The sequence below is a fragment of the Laccaria bicolor genome, genomic scaffold (assembly GCF_000143565.1).
Source record: "Laccaria bicolor S238N-H82 LACBIscaffold_5 genomic scaffold, whole genome shotgun sequence".
Classification (NCBI taxonomy): domain Eukaryota; kingdom Fungi; phylum Basidiomycota; class Agaricomycetes; order Agaricales; family Hydnangiaceae; genus Laccaria; species Laccaria bicolor.
In genome coordinates, this window is record NW_001889876.1 from 1332311 (window position 1) to 1351429 (window position 19119).

A 19119-nucleotide genomic window follows, 5' to 3' on the forward strand; every position below is an offset into this window, starting at 1 on the left:
TTGGAGGATCTTCCTGCCCACCTTCTCCACAAGATCTTCATATTCTGTTGCCTGCGACACCTGTAGACTGACTTCACCCACTCCCTCTCTTATTATCGTTCAAATGGTTTGAACGATCGTGGGTGCTTCAATGGGAATTATAGGATGGCATCGGTGGTGGCACAACCATCTTCAGCACATATGCAGTTGGTTGACTTGCACTCTGGGATCGGTTCATGAGAGGCGCCGTCGACCTGATCTTATGTAAGATATTGGAGGGTTGACATTTTTGGTTCAGGGCTTGCTCAGGCATTGTTGTGGCAATGTCCGTGCCACACATGGTCAAATATTAGCAAACACATCTGGATCTGTCTCTGAGTCTTTCAAGTTGAATCCCTCTCCATGGAGCGAAAATCCAGAAGGCTGAGTACTTATTGAAACCTGAAACGGCGAAAAACAATACTATCTTCAAGCAGCCCTTGATCTTGGACAGCGGATAACTCGCACTGCACCCTGTCTCTGTCTAATGGAGAAAAAAAATTCCACTGCTGTCATGGTGCATAAGGGGACTGGTTTCAATTTGATCAAGAAAGAAATTCGACGACTCAATTGCAATTCTCTTGGCTTTATGCTGGTCTTCTCTATTTGACTTGATCTCAACGCTTTGAGGCTGCCACGATGGGAGAAGGCTTCAGAAGTTCGCAATGCCAGAACTTTGAACCCTCTCAGTCTCCACAGCCGTTATCCTTCCTGCGTAGCTACTAGGGTCGAGGGACTCCAGGAACCTCACGGTCGATCTGGGTCACGTTTATGAGAGGTCGAAGAGGCGGTTCTCGCAATCGCAGATTTAAGCTCTAGATTAAAAGCGACGCAACAATCTCGCGGTAACACAAAAGCTAAATGGGGTGGATGCAATGGTCGCAAAGAGAAGACCTGAATGGAGGAACGCCTACTGCTTAGCGCCATTTACAAGGCGCTACTGTAGCAACCCAACTTGTGTTATTGGTTTGAATTCTATGCTTGAAGTGCTCATGACGACAGAGTTTTGATGTCCGGAAGTCATTTATCCGAATTCTCTGCGATTCTTGGATCTGGCGAGATCCCTCCACTAATCTCTTCCTCCGAGCGGCCAATTAACTCAACTTGAGGAGATATAAATGCTCGAGGGAAACTTTGGCGACATTCAACATGCTCTCTGTTTTCTCCGTGTTGCTCTTCGCTGGTGTAGTGCTAGCATGCCAGGGGTCCATATCGTCTTTGTCTGGTGAAGTGCTGCGTTACGATCTCCTCCAACCCATCTGAATATAGAAAACGAAAAGACGTGGATTTAGCTGTCAAGTGCACCACAATTACACTTCGGGGCTTCACTGTTCCTGCTGGCCAGGGTTTAATTCTGAATCTTTTGCCAGGAACGACGGTTACGATGGGTAGCTCAAATACATTCTACTACGATTCATCAGCTTATTTCACCCTTATTATAGCTGGTGATATTTCATTTGGCAACAAAAGCTGGGCAGGCCCCCTTTTCACCATAATGTAGGCGAATTTCTCCAATGCAAGCCCACCTTGATTGAGTAACATTTCTTTAGTGGAACTTCTATCACATGTGCGTATTTCCATACGCCTTGGACAAGTTAAAGTTGAATTCTGCAATAGTCAACGGGAACGGCCATAATTTCAATGGTGGAGGTCCCTTCTATTGGGTAAAATCGATTACGGAAGTAAAATACCTTTGAACGCTAAACGACTTCGTTTAGGATGGTACGGGTCTCAGTTCCGGCACACAAAAGCCAGATCCTATGATGAAGTTTGCTCTGTGTTGCTTATCTTTCCGACGAGTTCTCACTGTCTTCTGGCAGGATCGAAATGTCAGGAATTTTTCAGGTCAGTTTTCTTGCCTCTTTGGCATACATCCAAACTTCTGAATGACTGCTAACACATACTTTAGAATGTAACAGTGGTCAACTCGCCCGCTCGGGCTTTCGCTGTGTCAAATCCCGCACCCTTGTTGATGACAGGATTGACAGTTGATGACTGTAGGAGGCATATAATTTATTCCACGACTATCCATTCAATCGTTTATAGCTCAAGGAGACTACGCCAATAACAGGAGCAATGGCATTACCGCTGGTAGGCTCGTTCAACTTCGTAAACAGAGATGGACAATCCATCCATCCATTCAGGCCACAACACCGATGGATTCGACGTGAGCGGCCATGACGTAACGATTCAGAACTGGTATGAAGACTCAATGAAATGATGGGTACTTTCGCTTACTATTTCCTAGTACGGTTCATAATCAAGTGGGCACACCAATCCACACAATCAGGTTGTTTATGACTAATGACTGCGTTAGGACGATTGCCTTGCAATCGGCAAAGGGACAAACATCATCTTCGATCGCAACACCTGCATTGGTGGTCATGGTATCTCAATTGTTTGTCCCTCCCCACCCCTTCTCGTACTGGAAACTTGATCTGCATTATAGGGCTCTATTGGCTCCAATGTCGCTGTTTCTGGCGTCATCGTCACGGGCAACATCATCACCGACAGGTGCGAATTCGGTCACCTCTTTGAAGTTGGTTTGTCAGACTCAATCAAATGCAGTGACCAGGCTCTTCGTATTAAAACTATTGCTTCAGCAACTGGGAGTGTCGTTGGCAACGTCACATACTCTGTAACTAGCACTAACCGTGCATCTTAAACTCGTGGCTGACGAATTTATTACAAGGGAAACACTGCGAAAGGAATCCGAAGATTTGGCGTGATCATCGACCAGGTACCTCTCTGAATTCCTCACTAATAATTCCTCACTAATACGCCCAATAATAGAGTTATCCCAGCACCCTTGGTACTCCTGGAATGGGCACTATTATTTCGGTATTATATGAAACTGCCTTCTTTGACTGGAGTTGACAAAGGGTTAGAACGTCAACTTTGGTAGCCCCACTTCCAACATCGCCGTGAACAGCGGGGCAAAGCAGGTTGCGGTAAATTGTGGATACGGTTCTTGCACAGGTATGACAGCCATTTTTTTCTGAACATTTCATATGTGATGGTCTGACGCTGTATTAGGTACATGGGACTGGCACTACCTGTCTGTCAAAGGCGGCGTCACAAGTCAGTACATTGTTGATTGAAGAGGGGCCACCAATTCACTTTCATATTAGGTCCTCCCAGCAACGCGAACATACTGGGGCTCTAGAGCCCTTGATGGCAGGCTGACTATCTCCTTAACGTCAAAAATGCCAATGGTCGCTACCACCGGATTCAGGACAAAGAGCCACTCATCACGGATATGAATCCGAATGGACATTTGATGCCCTCTGCTTTCCTTTTCTTCAGTACTTACCTTCATTTCTTCTTGCACTCTTTTCATCAACGTTCCTTACAACGCACATTACATACAATTTTTTTTGCAAAATATCACCACGTTATTGCAACGTCGACGGGGATGGGTACTTTAACTTGATGTTAACGTTGAATCTTGGTTGAATCCTAATAGCATTCCTCTATGATATTACATAAACCTGTGTATAACAGTTGTCAAGGCGAAAAGAAAATCCATGGAAGAACAAAATAACAGTTAGATAAGTAAGCGAGAACCACAAGGAGGGTGGGTACGGAGACAGACAGACAGACAGAGAGGGAGAAAGAGAGAGAAGACGAAGATAACTGTAACGAGCGACGCATCTGTGCCATTAAGCCTCTTCGAAAATCAAAGGACCGACTATAACTATATGGGTGTGTCAGAATATAGGAGATAAGGAGTCGAGTCGAGGCAGGAGTGGAGGGCTTGCAAAGAGAGTGTAATACAAGGGTCGAAAAGGAATGTGGCGGTGATGGACTCCATGATACCCAGGGGGATGAAAGACAAGAATGATAGTGGTACGGTGTGCAATGATGACGCCCGGTAAATTTTGGTGGATGGTGATGGATAATGCAGATGAATGAATGATGATGCTTCCAGGAAACAGAGACGGAGAAATGAGAGGGGGACACATAATTGCCAGACCAAGACCAGCAGCGAAAGGAGAAATCCAGATCACGTCACGAAGAGAGTGACCTGACCTCCCTGTTCAAAGGCCATCTGGACGTCCTCTGTCGACCCTAATGAGACCATATCTCCGTCCTCATCTTTATATTTCACCCGCAAGGGTCCGTCGTCCCTCCTTGGGCCGCATAACCGGATCTTTCTGCCCACCTTCTCCACAAGATCTTCATATTCTGTTGCCCGCGATACCTGGATCACAAAGATATCTTCGTGGAAATGGACCTTCACTTTGACGTTATGATGGCCATTAAGGGCGGGCGCGCTCTCGTATGGCTGTGTTCGTGAGTTGCGGATAGCGACACCACCCAAAGAAGACTCGCTGGATCCGAATGGCGTAACAGGCGACGAACTGTTCGGCGAGTATTCCGAACTGTCACCTGTAGACTGACTTGACCCGCTGCCTCTCTTATTATTGTTCAAATGGTTTGAACGATCGTGGGTGCTCCAATGGGAATTATAGGATGGCATCGGTGGTGGCACGGCCGTCTTCGGCACATATGCAGTTGGCTGACTTGCACTCCGCGATCGATTCATAAGAGGCGCCGTGAGCCCACCCGTTGGCGTTGGGGCGCGTACAGTGCGGTAGTCAGAGGAATTCACAGCAGGAGTAGGGATTCCAGAGTTGTATGACGCATCGTATCCGTTCTTCAAACGGTTTGAGCTTGCTTGACTGCGTAACACCGGACGGGAGGAAGATTTAAGCGGAAGCGGGACAGAGCTGTTGCCGAAACTCGCGTCGGATGTGTAGCTATTAGCACTCACGTTTGAGTTCATCCGAGGAGTGATGGGCCTTAGCGCGCCCGCAGGCGAAGGTTGGTTAGACGGGGGTTGTGGCAGGCCATTCCTCCACTGAGCCATCGTCAAACCATCCGTACTTTCCGTTTGCGCTCGTGGCCGGTCATAACCGGCAACAGGCTCTCTTTCTAGTGGCATGCTAAGTGCATTGGGGTTTCGACGGGCTCCTGGAGGGCCTCCCATAGGTGTACCCCGTCCTGAAGCGGGATAATTCGCCGCTGAAACTGGAGGATAGTCCTCGTAGTCCTCCTCGTCCTCTGGCTCGAAATCGAAACCGTCATGTGGTGGGTAGCCTTGCGGTCCAGCGCTATACATGCTGCCTGCGTTGCTACTTGCGTCGTCGTGGTTGTAGCTGTTAACTGGACGATTGCTGCGAATAGAGGAACTGATAGAGGGCTGGTGGTGTATAGACACTGGGGCACCATTGGAGTACGTCGACGAGTTTCCAAAGCGAGAGGCAGACGATGGGTTGATGCTGTTGGTCATAGCAATCCGAGCGATACCCGACATAGTAGGGCGATCCGAGGCTTTCCTTTGTGCAGCTTCTTTGATAAGGCGGTTAATTTGGGCTTCCCATTGCCGCATCTGCTCCTCTCGCCTGCAACGCAGTGTGAAGAATTCGAGGTCGTCGTCACCTTTCCACCATACAGCAAGGGGGAAATGTGGCGGTACACCAGAAGCTGCAGAACAGTTTGAGACCAAATGAATACGCGTAATCGAAAACATAACTCACGTGTTGATATCCGGGCTGATACTGGGACGGCTTGAGTAACATTACCAAGGAAGATTCGCCCCTTCAACAAGAGGGGTGTGGTTTTCTTTTGTGGTTGTCCAACGCCACCAGGCAAGGTCAGAGGCGGAGGTGTACCCTGCTTCTTCAGAATAGAGTTGTTCTTGCCGACCTTATTTCTCCCATTCTGAGGCAAAAGAGGAGCCTCCTTGCAGCAGAGAATGATCTTCTCGAACAGAAACACGTGGTATTCCCGATCAATATCGGACTTGGTCACGACAAAAATGTCATCCAACAGGAGCTCGCCAAAGTTTTCGAGATGGTGACCTTTCCAGTCGTCGATGCGATAGTGCAAACTCTTCACGGTTTGTTCGTTTTCAGCGCGGCGTTGTGCCTCATTGATCTTATCTGTGATGCGTTTAGCTGCATCAGACCCTCTCTTGAGTTCATCAAAATGTTGATATGTCGTGGGCGATGATGCCTTGATAAGAGACTAATAGAATGGTCAACAATCGAAGGCAATGCGAGAAGGTGGTACACACATCAAGGAGGAGTGGATACTTGCACACTCGTTGAATCGGTTTGATTAGGAAGGCAGGTAGCTCGCCTTTGACGTTGATTAGGTGGTTTAGCGGCTGTTGATAGATGTTTGGTGAGCATATGAAAGCATCCGAAAAAGAACCAAAATAGGGCAACATGACAGTTGTCAGGGTGATATGAGAAATGTTGTCGGGTGGCGGGAAGGGACGACGATATAGGAAGAAGGTACACCTTGTGATAAGAAGAGGGTTGAAGTTAAACTTACCACGAGACTCTCTTCGTTCGCGAGCATCAGCTCGGTCGCGTTGGTATAGTTGGCGCAATATGGCTCATATACAACAAATTCGTCTTCCTAGAATAGCCAATCAAGATTTAAAAGTGTGACCATTGTAAGTGACTCACGCTTTCTAGGAAATGTTGGCCCCACCGCTGATCTTGCCAGGGCAATTCAGCTGTACTCTCGAAACGAATTAGGAATTTGCGTTGAAAGTTGAGAAGTTTGTTGAGATTTGGAAAGAGGAGGTGTATGGTGTCCTGATCCATCAGGTTGGCTTGTGACAGCGCATTAGAGTATTTCTGTACGTAACCGGCGGGTTGAATGGGAAGAGCCAATGACATAAGTGGCACGAAGACACGGACCTGCATAATTTCTAGATCCTGAACAAACTTGCGTTCCGTTTCCACCATCTCTCGGACAATATTGTTTCGTGCCGCCTCTTTGCCATTAGGTTGTGGCAAGGCGTCGAGCAGCGAGTCCGAAGAGTCGTGTGAAGACAGGGTGGGTGGTGACGGGGGCGATTCTTCAAAGACATCTGGCTGGAGATGATCCACGATCGCTGTGACCGTATTGATAACCTGTGGCATTGAGGCGTAAGACTAAGGCTGGTCAAACACAGCGGGAAGTTATCGAATCACCTTGACCAAACCATCCGTTAGCTTGCGGTCCCATAGGTCCGTTACTGTGAAAAGTTCGCAACCAGGAATCTTCTGAGTAACCTCGTCTGTGCGAATCTGCATAGCGAAAAGGGCGATGGCGCGTTTCTGAGCTCGGTCAGGGTTTGCATCGTAATCTGCTGTGAAGGAGGAGTTATTGATTTTGTTGAAACCCGCTTCGGCGGGTAATAGGTCGAAAATGTAGCACAGGGGGACTCCAAGGGCAAAGAGATCCCAAAGCTGTGTGACTGGGTCAGTTGATTGGCGCGAGTCTGGGGGCGTGGCGAGGTTGAAGTAGTGGGGGAAACCGCGGATGAGCATGAGGCGTGAGCGCAGGGCAGAACATTGTTGATACAAGGACGTTGACTGGGACGCGGCCTTATTGAGGAGCCCGTTGGTGGCAACAGGGGTATCGATGGTGAGGCCAGCGGTGGAAATGACGGACTTTTTGCGGCCAGCGACGGTGGCCATGGTGCGGAGAGGGCGGGAGGGAACGAGGCGGAGGGAGGAGGAGAAGGCAACTTGGACAGGCTCAGAACAGGCTGGATACAAGATACACACGGTACAACGATTATAGAAAGGTAACACCCTAGTAACTTTCAATCTCAGATCGCCTTGAGGCTTTCCACTTTAGGTCACTTTCACACTCCGCAATGCAAATCAAAACAGCCACTCCTCTGACAATAGATCGGTATTGTTTCCCAACAAATGCTTCAACCAGACAGCAATCCTTGAAGGCAGTTCGATGCTCAAACACGAACCTCTGAGCACTTGAGCAAAGCGACTGTCGAATAATTGACTGACATTTGCGTCACCCATCGTGATCATCCTGTCACACGTTTCTTTGATGGTGCCACGCGTCTTCGGTCGCACTCTCGTTTACCGTCACCTCTTCTTCTCTCAATCTGCTTCGGCGTTTTTTTCTCCGCTCATGCCCACCGCCTCTCACCATCCGGTGAATAGTTCTCAAGTTTTACAATGTTCCTGTAAATTCAGTCAAATCAAAAGATGCATCTTTCGGTTTCCCCTCTTCTAGAAGGACAAGCAATGATGCTCTTTGATGGCGAAATGTCAATGTTCTAGGTCACTAACCTCTTTCAACCTTGGCGCGAGGCGCCTTGCTGGCACGACTCGCCGATTTACCCTTTACACCTACCCTCGAGTTGTCTAACCATGACCGACATTAACGCAAGTCCGGCCCTCCATCCCCGAAAAATATCTGAAACCCTCAAACGCCGAACTATCACTTCCAGGAACGTAAGCTTTGAGAGAGATGACGTCCTTCGACACTCTGGGTTTTGGATACCTTTGTATTTCGGATCCAAAAAAATACACCGAGTCATCTCACCAACCCCGAAATGCGCTCAATAATTCCAATGCCATTGTTCTCTTATCGATTGGATTGGAAAATAAACGACGCCCAAGTTGAGCGAATGTATCCTTTTCTTTCTTGTTAAACGAAGAAGCAAAAATGATAGGTATTTATTTTTGTCCCCGGTGTTCACTCATTAATCTCTACTAATCGGACATACGTAGGAAGTAACGGAATACCTCCTTCCTACAATTGCATGCATATTCCGAGTCGCTTCGAAGCGCTCCTCCGTTGTGGCGGATCACAAGCTCCTCATAACCGTGACAAATACCCCCAATAGCAGCAAGTAGAACGCGTCGTAACGTTAGGATTGCTTACACATATCACCTATAAATCCCCGCTCCAACACTCAACCTCCGCTGTGGGTTACCCCCAAACAACGACTCCGCAGTCCAACTGTGAAAGCAGCTATTGCATTTTCTAAAACACACCGGTACCGTCCTTCATCATTCTTCGAAGTTCCTTCCCGGCATCTTACCACTGTCGCCTTCTCTAATTTTTAGGTCCTTTCCGACATTTCCTCGCCTGGTAAACATTCGGATCAACACGACAGGCTCCGGTCAGACGAGGGGATGTAGACATAGCCACCGGGAGATGCTTATGTGCAGCTCTCGCGTTGTACAGCCTTCGGCGCTTCAATCGATGCAGGACAATGGAGGACGTTACAGACAATCACCTACAATCACGGACAACCTGGAGGACCCCTGTCAGATGAAGTGAAGTTCGTTTCGGTTGGCTCGGTGGCATCTACATACGCTGTCCTGTTTCATCATTACAGCTGAACGGAGAAATGATTTTCCCAGTTATGTATGGGTCGCAAACGATTCAACACCCTATCATCCCTGAGTGCATCGTACCCACGACGTACTTATCTTTGAATCACACAAGATCCAACATCCTCGACATCCTCACTTACCTTGATAGATCCGTCGTCCTCTTATCAACCTTCCCCTGCTACGAGCATGATCATGATCGAGAAGTTTGCAATCTCATTGAGGTTGTGTGATCGAGTAGGATCGAGCCTGGTCCCACATGCGCAGATTGGCTATGAATGCCAGGGTGCAGCTGCTTGGAGATCGATAAAAATAGCTCGTCTGCGTCGAGCAATGGTAGTGGGAGATCGTATAAGGGAAGCTCGGACAAGCGAAGAAAGCTGAGGATGATTCCAATGGATCCCCTTTGCTGAATAACAGGTCTTAACCCCTACAAAGATGGAATGACATGCAATCACCTGCAATTACCCGCCACGAAGGAGAAAGAAGAACCCACCACACACAACATCCAAGGGTATTGGAACGGTATACACATGGGGCGCCGGGCGTTATCTCATTCAATCCTCGGAAGGCGAGGGGGATAACATACGGAAGCCGACGTCCACACAGAATGACAAAAAGACGAATATTTGATGAATACACACCGAGCTTGAACGCAAGACGTAAGTAATAAAAAGTTGCTTTTCGTGTTGCGTTGCCTCACCGTATTTTCTATTTACCTGTGCGTACGTGCGTACGTGATATATGTGTATGATGGAATGAGCAAAAGGTACTTCCCGACATGTTCGAGGGAAAAATGTGGAAGTATGCTTCACATCAAGCCTCGTAATGCCTTCTTTCGTGATCCACCTTACTTGCATTTTATTATTGCCCATTGTCCCCCAGTTTAGTCCAGTTTTCTCCTATCTTCAAACCTGCAATTATAGAATTGCAGTAGCAATGTTTTGAGCGACCTTCAATGCTTCTTAGTCTGCAGCTAAATTCACACAGGGGTTATTGAAGCCATGGCCAAATCCCATAGAACCGGCTTCATCCCGATAAAATGCGTTGAGCTAGCTCATTCTGACCGCCCCTTTAGCACTTTCAAACCATGACCACTAACAGGGTCTGGCGTACGCTTTCCGCATTTAACTCCTCCATCCGAAGGTGGGCTCCGTTGCCGCTGAAGAACACACAGAGACAAGTCAGGCAGGTTCCTAAACCGCTCACAATTACATCATGGAACGTCGACGCCCTTTCTTCGCGGCCCGTGGCACGCGCCAGACATATCCTCAGCCATATCCTTGAAGGACAGAGATCTTCTGATATCATATTCCTCCAGGAAGTTAATCTCGACGTTCGTGCCTCTATCCTCAATGATCCGAGAGTGCGTTCTGCCTTCTTGACAACAGATGCTGAGGACCAAACAGCGTTTGCGGGTGTGCCTTTTGCGACTATGACCTTGCTGTCCAGCGCGCGTTTTGCTTCCAGCCTGGATTCACAGGAGGAAGGTGAAACTGAGGGAGGGGAAAAGCTCGAGCTAGGGCGTGTCTTTCGCGTGATCCTTCCAAGCAAGTACGGGAGGGATGGGCTTTGTGTGGAGATCGTCCTACCAACTGCGACGGACAGAGTCTTGCGTCTGATTAATGTGCACCTCGACTCGTTGTGGGACACGCTACCTTACCGTGCACAGCAGCTGGAGATGTTGGCTGACGTACTCCACGAACCGGGATGCAGTGGCGGGATTATTGCAGGCGACTTTAACGCCGTCACCGCTGAGGATCAGGAGCTCCTCGAAAAGAACGGATTGGTGGATGCGTGGCTCGCATTGCATGGGTGGGGGAACCTTGATGCAGCTACATGGGGTGTTGGCGTTGGACGGCGGGATGGGCGCGGACCGAGAAGGTTAGACAAAGTTGCGATGGTGGGGCTGGAGGCTTGCAAAATGGAAGTCTTGCGTCCTGGCGTTATTGAATTGCCCATTCCGAAGGGAGAGTCTATTAATAGCCCTTGGAGTGACCACTGTGGGTTGAGATGCACCTTCACTATCTGAGTACAGTCAACCAAGTCTCGCTGACAAAAAGTGGACCATTCACATCCGTGAATAAGGAGAATAGATACACAGTGCATGACTTGGAATTTGGAACTGATTATTGCGCACCTGGCTGAGAAATGGACAGTCGTGGGACAGAATTTGAAGATATGTTTTCCCCATCGACCACCGTGACTGTGACTTTGGAGTACAACAACAGAATCTCAGTCATCGGCCTCTCGAACCCTGGCTTCTCAAACCGGGTCATAAAGCGTAATAGATATGGGGAACATTACAATTTTTTTAGCATCAGGGGAAGTAAAAAATGTTGGGATTGAAGCTCCGATTGAAAAATAGCAAGTAGGACTCCTACCACCTTGCCACAGATAATCGTGTCGTTGGCAAGACCCATGGCACCAGCTCGTTCTTCCACGCGCCGCGGTCACGGTGCGCACGATGAAATACAACTTCCTCCAGACCAGTCCTTCAATAATCCTAATGTCAACAAGGAGCTCTTTATCGATCCTATGCTTGGAACACCCTTGGCTGTGTACATTGAAAAGGACGTAGAAGACAAGGCCACCCTGGTTAACCTCGTTACGGTATGTATCAATTGCGTCGCGTCGCATTCTCGCATATCCGTGTCGTTGTTCAAACTTCTGAGCACCTGGAGTGCTTCGAATCGAGTACAAATGTTCTCCTCGCTGTCATCGCAACGAAGTGGCCGGGCACCATTGATTTACTTTTATCTTTCTAGGCCCATGGAGGGACAGTCGTCACTGGATATAGTGGTGTAACATATATTCTTGGTGAGTCATGTATCAACCAGCAAACTTGTAACTATGTTGACTCATTTTGACCTAGTCGACCCACATAAGTCCTCGGGCCAGAATCTATACCAACAGTATGCTCTCAAGAAGGCGAAATTAGTTCTCGATGCGAGATGGATTCATGAATGCATCAAGGCGAATCAACTACATACCTTTCAGACCAACTGGGCCGGGTGTAAAGTTACAGGTAAAGAGCAGTGAGCGTCCAGTCCCTACGGCATCAGACACATTCAAATGTTCTGCTTATAGAGTCTACCAACTTCAACCAACGCGAAACCATGATGTAGCGCCCATGCCTGAGCAACAGATACAACCGATGCACACACAGTCAATCCCCGTGATTCCGACCGTCGAGCAGATGGGCTCGTTCCCTTACCCGGTATATCCTCCGATGCACGAGGCTCCAAGAGGCATGTCCAACGCTCCACCTCAAACATGGAACGCATCAGCAGGAATAGCGCCATCACAGACACATATAAACCCACCTGCTATTCCACAACCAACGTCATATCGACCGTCCCAGCCGTCGCACCAGCCGCAACCACAACCCCTACAATATCGTCACTGGGATGGCTATCCGCATCCTCAAGATGGGATGTCTGTGCAGCACCCCAGTTACACTCACGAATTCCGTTATCGAGAGGAGCATACGGGTTGGGTCCAACCTCAAAATGCTTATTTTGAACATTCGGTGAGAATGCTGGCACTTGCCCCTTTGATGGTATTTATAACTCCTTGGTTGACAGTACGATTCCGCATTTCCTCAAAACTCTGGCTACATGGACGTTCCGAGCCCTCCCAGTGGTGACCAACATCCAACGGCCTCTACTTCCCTTGCACCTGCCTCTGCTTCGTCCTCCGATGCTGTTGCTGGACCCTCGACTGGTATCGTTGACCAACCTGATAAACGAGGCAGGAAGCGCACAAGAGCTCCGGTTTGTGTAGATTTATCATATCTTCAGCTATCATTTGACGCTTCAACAGGCTGTTCCCGCTGTTCCAGCTGCATCTCTGGTTGTTAATCGTCATCCTCCTGCTCGCTCTCCCACGCCTCCTACTCGTGTCATTAAGAGCACATATGGCGGCAATTTGTTTACTGCTGACGATATCATATACCTCAAAAAATACATTGACTATTGCCAAGACCAGGGTTTAGTTTTGAGGTTGGTTGATTTGTAAATATCTCATGCTTATCTTACAGTTTTTGTCCGCAGTCTACGCGAGATTTGCGAGAGAATAGCAGTCAAAGCTCCTCATCACACGTATATCTTTCCCAGCTTTTATCTTGCGTCGAGGCTGACGGACCTTGAAAAGATTTTATTCATGGAGGCGATACTGCAACAAACACCAGATTCGGCTCGGCGGATACACAATGAACAACGAACGTTCCGAATCTCCCGGCATCGATGAAGACCTGGTACGACATCTCGAAGAGGAGATGGAGATCGAAATACAAGGCGACGGTGCTGCATCCTCACACCCCCGCATGAACGCTATTCCCGGTCAACCAATAAACGCAGCTGGGGTGGTCGCTGCACGTCCTTATAATATTGCTTTGCCGCAAATACAACCGCCATCTGTGGACAATCAGGTTCCTCCAAGGCGACGGTCGCCGACGCCGCCCAGGGCGTTGTTCCGTAGTACTACGGGCAAAGGAGTCGCATTCACGCAGGAGGATGTTACTTTCTTAATTAAATATATGGATTACCGCTCGTGAGTCAACCTTTTTTTCTTCTTCTGGAAACCCAACTAAAAGTTTGGTATCCAGTTCCCAAGGTAGACTGGATATGGTGGCATTCTGGAAGGACGTTGCGACTAAGGTTTATTCTCTCCTTCTGCTCTTTTCTTTTCACCGTCCTGACGACCGTCCCAGGCACCACATCACTCCCGCGCATCATGGATGAAATTTTGGCGTCGTCACAAACATGAACTGAATCGCACACCCACAGACGAGCCTTTACCTGCACCTCCAGATAAAAAGATGCGATACAGCCGCGAAGACGACATCCTTCTTGCAAAGTTCTTTTTTAACAAGCCTGAGGGAACGCTGGATAAGCTGTTCCAGGCGTTTGGACGTTTGGTACATCGTTTTTTCTATTGATATTTTGGATGTTTCGCTGAATACTTGCCATTTAGCACCCACATCATCCTTGGAAGGGTTGGCAGGAACATCATCGAATACATAAAGCCAAGATTGATCACTTGATTGAACGTTTGAATGCGGGAGAGAGCTTGGATTCACCGATGGAGGAATGAAGAAGGAGCTGAAAAAGCTGATTCAGCTCGATTCATTTCGAGGACATGAGGATTTGATGGAACAATGTTATCGCAAGTTTAGTAATAGGCATACGCGTAATTTAGGCTGTCAAAGTGATTCAATTGGAACACTCAATGAATTGATCTTGAACCAAGTGCGAGTCAAAAACTGAAAATTCTGTCATTTGAGGTCTGGCAAGTTGGGATCTAACTAAGTCTATGAGTGTGTAACTACGGCTACAGTTTTCAAATTTTCTCGCTACAGTTTCTTTCAATCTCCAAGGTATACATCTTCCCCCCCGATAATCTAATCTCACAACGCGTCAGGAGATATATCTCCAAGTGTATGCACGTCGAAGGCGCTATAGGCCGACTTTGAGTCGTCGCCGCCAAATTCAGACCCAGCCCGCGAAAGAGTTTCCTGCAAAGATGTCAGATTTAAAAAGGGATTGGACAATTGATGGACAGACATCAAAGTAATGGTGTAGAACACTCCTCGGTGCTGAACGAGAAATAGAAGTCAGCCGATGACGATGCCATGTATCAAAGAAAGGGACGAACTCCGCGGTGTCTTGGGCAAACGACAGCTAGCGCCACTCTGCAGGATATGGTACGCGACGAGACCAGACCAGCCAGTCTGATGCGATGCACCTAATCCTTTGCCAGTGTCCGCATGGAAGAACTAGAGAAAGAAAAAAAAAATCAAGATCTGTCAAAGTACTAGGCGGACACCACACACTTCATAAAACCACACGTAATCACGGAAATGGGGATCAAAGTCAAGTTTTGCACTTCCACCGTTGGTCGCTCTCCTTCCTTTCATATCTCGCCCAAAGATGTGGATAATTCGGTGCTGAATTTCCTCAGCGACTGCGACTAGGTTCATGTACTCGCCGCTTCCCGTCGGGCACTCGACCTATGTGAAGAGTAAGCACAAGAAACTGTGATTACGGTCGAAACATAATCTCACCTGAAGGTCATCACCATAATACTGATAGAAGCGTTGCAAACTCTCAATGAGGAGAAAGTTAGTAGCGAGCCCTATGAGAAAGAAAAGTTAGCTTTCTCTACACTTCGCTGGAAAAGCATCCTGCTCACAAATCGGTCCTCTCCAATTGGAATTCCCACCAAACATCCCGGATTTCGAATCCCCAGGCCAATACCCGACCTCATAACGCTGGCCATGTACATCAATACCCCACGGGTGCTCTTGATGCAGCTTAGAAAGCCTTGAAGTCGTGACAGAAAATTAAGCCCAAATTCCGTTATAAATCGAAAAGGACCTACGACCGAATTCCGTGCTCACTCAAGAACTCGTTTTCATCGAGCATCTTTTCCAAAATCTTCACAAGCCTGTCCTTATCAGCCAGAGCCAAAAGTCTCCTCTGATCTTTGCCTCCAGCTAATCAAAGGTGTGTCCAGTGAGATCTTTCATACAGACGAAGATTTGAAACTACCTTTCATGTTAGCCATATTCCGGGCAGATACCGCAGGGCGATTATCAATGAACCACTCCATTCGTTTCTTGAAACCAGGGAACCTATTGAGCACAGATGGCTCCAAGACGAGCACGCCATACAGCGGAATCAACCCAACGAGGCTGCGAATGGGCAGCTGCATCGAATTCCCTGGGGCGAATTCAATGGCATCATAATACATGCCGTCTTTCTCATTCCACAGGCTAGCCTCGGAATCGCCTGAGTGGTACGTCATTGCGTCCGCGATGAAGATGAAGTGCTACAAAACCGTGAGATTGAAAAACGACCCGTAGAACTGCTGTAGCTGACCTCGAAGAACTTGGAAGCAATGTCCTCATACACTGGGTTATGCTTAGCAAGTTCAAGTGCAATGCTCAGCCTGTCATAAGTAGTTAATATCATCAACCGTCGAACGAATTATACAACGCACATATTCAAACAATAAAACGCCATCCACGCAGTTCCATCAGCTTGACGAAGAGTCCCCCCAGTGGGTAAGGGTTCTGAGCGATTGAATGCGCCAATATTATCGAGACCGAGGAAACCTCCTTCGAAGACGTTATTGCCTCCCTGATCTTTCCGGTTGACCCACCTATAAACTCTCATAAGTTCGCACAGTGTGAAGCGCTGGAAGTGCTTACCATGTGAAGTTTAGTAACAATTTCTGGAAAACACGCTCGAGGAACTTGAGATCTTCCCTCCCGTGAAGCTTACGCTCGATCTTGAAGATCCTGAATGTCGCCCTGTTGAAACCATCAAGTATCGTTCATAAGATCGGCGTCAAGGGTGACTAGTGACTTACCAAGCATGCACAGGAGGGTTCACATCACTAAAATTCCACTCATATGCTGGGATCTGCCCATCCGGCTTCATATACCATTCCCGAGTTAGCAGGTCTAGTTGCTTCTTCGCAAACGCTGGATCGACCACCGCGAGGGGAATGCAGTGGAATGCAGTATCCCATGCTGCAAAGAAAGGATACTCCCACCTATTACAAAACACGGTCAACGTGTGGTAGTCAACGATGAGGCGAACATACTTGTCAGGCATCGACAACACATCCTCTATGTGCATATGGCGCCATTCCTAGATATAGTCAGTCGAATGCAACGTCAGAGAAATTGAGAAGAACGCCACCTTGTTTCGAATGAACTTCCTATTCGGGGGAGGAGGTGGCTGGGCTGGATCGCCCTCAATCCATTCCTTCTGGATAAAGCGATAGTACTGCTTCGTCCACAACATCCCTCCGAGTGCCTGTCTCATGATTTGCTTCAAATCATCGCTCATGGGTCCCAACACCAGTGCATTATAGAATTCATCAGCTTCTTGTCTCCGATCCTCCACGGCGTCATCAAATACTCCTTCGTCCTCGAGAGCGATATCCTTGCCCAATCGCGTGGGCGTGAGCTTAAGACGAACAACAGCGCAGCCACCGTGCCCTGGTACGTCCCGAAACACATAGTGAGCAGCTGCCTTGGTCCCTATCTGCTCTGGATTGACGAAAGATGATGAGGCCGGAAACGGAGTACAAGGTCCTTCCTCTAGAACATCAGGTTCCTCCGATCCGAACGAAGAAGCGGTGCGCGAACGGATCTTTGGTGAGAAGAAATGCTCGGGTTGGGATTCGGAGGCAGGAGGTCGATGGGATGGGATGATGTGATCGTGGAACGCGTCTTTCACGTAGGCGGTCTCGTTCGACCCCCCATACAATCGACTGAAGTTGGTGTTGTTTTCGGTGAATAGCAGTTCGGGTTGAACCACATCGACTTCGGGGTCAACCTCGAAGTCTGTGGAGGGACCGACAGGAGGAGGCGATGGCAAGCAATACAGATTGGTTTTACCCAACGAAGGATGTCGCACCGCAATACAGCTGATATTGTCGCCGCCTTTCACTGAACCAGTTAGGGTGGGCATTGGAGGTTTTTCTAGTGGCCATGACCACGTATTAGGAAACCACAATTGGGGAATTACGTGCAAGGTCGCTGGATCAGGTCCCCTGTTATAAGATGTGATTCTGATGTAGACGTTGTCTGGCTCCTGTTCATCTTTCGCATACTACAAGGCATGTCAGCATCAACGCGAATTTGTTCAAGAAAGTACAAACCTCAACAAAAACGTCCCAGTACCGATCATCCTCGAAGGCGTCCGTATCCAGAATCTCAAACTCTGAAACTTCACGGCTCCTCTGCTGATTTTCAGACACCAGCTCCTCATATGGGAAGCGTCGTTGAGGATACTTGTACAGAAACTTCATGTACGAGTGGGTGGGCGTCGAATCGAGGTAATAATACAGCTCCTTCACGTCCTCGCCGTGATTTCCTTGGTGTCCCGTCACCCCATATAGGCGTTCTTTGAGAATGGGGTCCTCTCCATTCCACAATGACAGCCCAAAGCAGAGACGTTGGTGATTATCAGAGATGCCCGCGATACCGTCCTCTCCCCATCTATACGCGCGAGATCGCGCATGAGAGTGCGGAAAATGGCTCCAAGCATCACCGTTATCAGAGTAGTCCTCACGAACCGTAGCCTGTACGAGAGCAAAAGCGGGTTTAGAGGGGAACAATCGCCATTAATCTAAAGCACCTACCCATTGCCTATCGGAGAGATACGGGCCCCATCGCTTCCAGTGTTTCTCTCGTGTATCGTCTTGTTCAAGGCGATAACTCTCGGCGCCCTTGTAATCCCTACCAAGCTTTTGTGCAAGCCTTTCGCGGTAAGGCCTCGGAGTGTCAGCATCATCGCCATTTTTTGGCTCTGCGTCCGCTTGCTTCCTCGGAGGTGGGATGGGCGATGAAGGCGTGTGCTTGGGTATATTAATCGTCAAAGGCGTTGGTGGCTCGACGCGTTCAACGACGGGCGGTCGTGGAGTGGAAGTACCAGAATCATCGATGACTGGAGGAGAGTTGCCGCTTCTGAAGAGCTTTTCCTGGACTTTCCTTACAGTACCACTTGCCATGAAAGTCAAGAACAACGCGCAATGCGATGTCCAAGTTGAAGTGGAGAGTTGATGAGACAGATATGCGCAAGATACGCGTTTGAAATATGAATGACGTCACAGCTCATTGTCACACAATAAAGTTACATCCTCAAGGCTGCCTCAAGGAGGGAATGAATGTTGCTCATCGGACCGCGACGATATAGTGGATCTTGTAGATCAAATGGGAATTATGTGGCTGCGAACAACAAATACTTAGTAAAATTTTCGTGGGGATTGTGTGGGGAGTGAAAAAAAATCCAAGAGTCCGCAGTGATTGCAATGGAAGTTGAGATGAGTGACACCGCCAAATGAAAAGAAAACAAGAATAAGAAAAAAAGCAAAATAAGGGAGAGATTAAATGAACGAGAGAAGATTGATGGCCATAAAAGAT

At 48.3% G+C, this 19119-nt stretch overlaps 6 protein-coding genes across 6 annotated transcripts; 4 read left to right on the forward strand and 2 right to left on the reverse strand.

Moving 5' to 3' along the window:
- Window positions 1-1402: 1402 nt before the first annotated feature.
- LACBIDRAFT_313960 (glycoside hydrolase family 28 protein) lies at window positions 1403-2895 on the forward strand (the record flags this gene model as incomplete). The annotated part of the gene is made up of 14 exons (XM_001877453.1): window positions 1403-1515; window positions 1569-1585; window positions 1636-1682; window positions 1737-1786; window positions 1839-1863; window positions 1928-2015; window positions 2065-2109; window positions 2163-2217; window positions 2267-2282; window positions 2336-2416; window positions 2468-2532; window positions 2587-2656; window positions 2711-2758; window positions 2812-2895. The coding sequence occupies 14 exons, from the start codon at window positions 1403-1405 to the stop codon at window positions 2893-2895; spliced, it is 804 nt and encodes a 267-aa protein (XP_001877488.1).
- A 382-nt stretch (window positions 2896-3277) lies between these two features.
- Window positions 3278-3451, forward strand: LACBIDRAFT_313961 (uncharacterized protein; the record flags this gene model as incomplete). Its single annotated transcript, XM_001877454.1, has 1 exon — window positions 3278-3451. One exon carries the CDS (start codon window positions 3278-3280, stop codon window positions 3449-3451), a length of 174 nt encoding a protein of 57 aa, XP_001877489.1.
- Window positions 3452-3479: 28 nt separating this feature from the next.
- Window positions 3480-7850, reverse strand: LACBIDRAFT_293181 (uncharacterized protein; the record flags this gene model as incomplete). Its single annotated transcript, XM_001877821.1, has 7 exons — window positions 3480-5508; window positions 5562-6051; window positions 6101-6193; window positions 6364-6450; window positions 6501-6953; window positions 7014-7573; window positions 7793-7850. 7 exons carry the CDS (start codon window positions 7848-7850, stop codon window positions 4025-4027), a joined length of 3225 nt encoding a protein of 1074 aa, XP_001877856.1. The 3' UTR covers window positions 3480-4024.
- Window positions 7851-10266: 2416 nt separating this feature from the next.
- LACBIDRAFT_313964 (uncharacterized protein) lies at window positions 10267-11208 on the forward strand (the record flags this gene model as incomplete). The annotated part of the gene is made up of 1 exon (XM_001877455.1): window positions 10267-11208. One exon carries the CDS (start codon window positions 10267-10269, stop codon window positions 11206-11208), a length of 942 nt encoding a protein of 313 aa, XP_001877490.1.
- Window positions 11209-11597: 389 nt separating this feature from the next.
- Window positions 11598-14273, forward strand: LACBIDRAFT_313965 (uncharacterized protein; the record flags this gene model as incomplete). Its single annotated transcript, XM_001877456.1, has 11 exons — window positions 11598-11789; window positions 11945-11996; window positions 12052-12214; window positions 12267-12708; window positions 12764-12952; window positions 13002-13180; window positions 13232-13279; window positions 13332-13730; window positions 13786-13837; window positions 13891-14097; window positions 14154-14273. The coding sequence occupies 11 exons, from the start codon at window positions 11598-11600 to the stop codon at window positions 14271-14273; spliced, it is 2043 nt and encodes a 680-aa protein (XP_001877491.1).
- A 157-nt stretch (window positions 14274-14430) lies between these two features.
- Window positions 14431-18707, reverse strand: LACBIDRAFT_183625 (glycoside hydrolase family 63 protein; the record flags this gene model as incomplete). Its single annotated transcript, XM_001877822.1, has 16 exons — window positions 14431-14694; window positions 14744-14775; window positions 14835-14955; window positions 15013-15189; window positions 15244-15314; window positions 15372-15502; window positions 15561-15675; window positions 15731-16010; window positions 16061-16130; window positions 16182-16343; window positions 16393-16494; window positions 16554-16739; window positions 16791-16837; window positions 16889-17806; window positions 17856-18278; window positions 18339-18707. The coding sequence occupies 16 exons, from the start codon at window positions 18705-18707 to the stop codon at window positions 14587-14589; spliced, it is 3312 nt and encodes a 1103-aa protein (XP_001877857.1). The 3' UTR covers window positions 14431-14586.
- Between the last annotated feature and the right edge of the window lie 412 nt (window positions 18708-19119).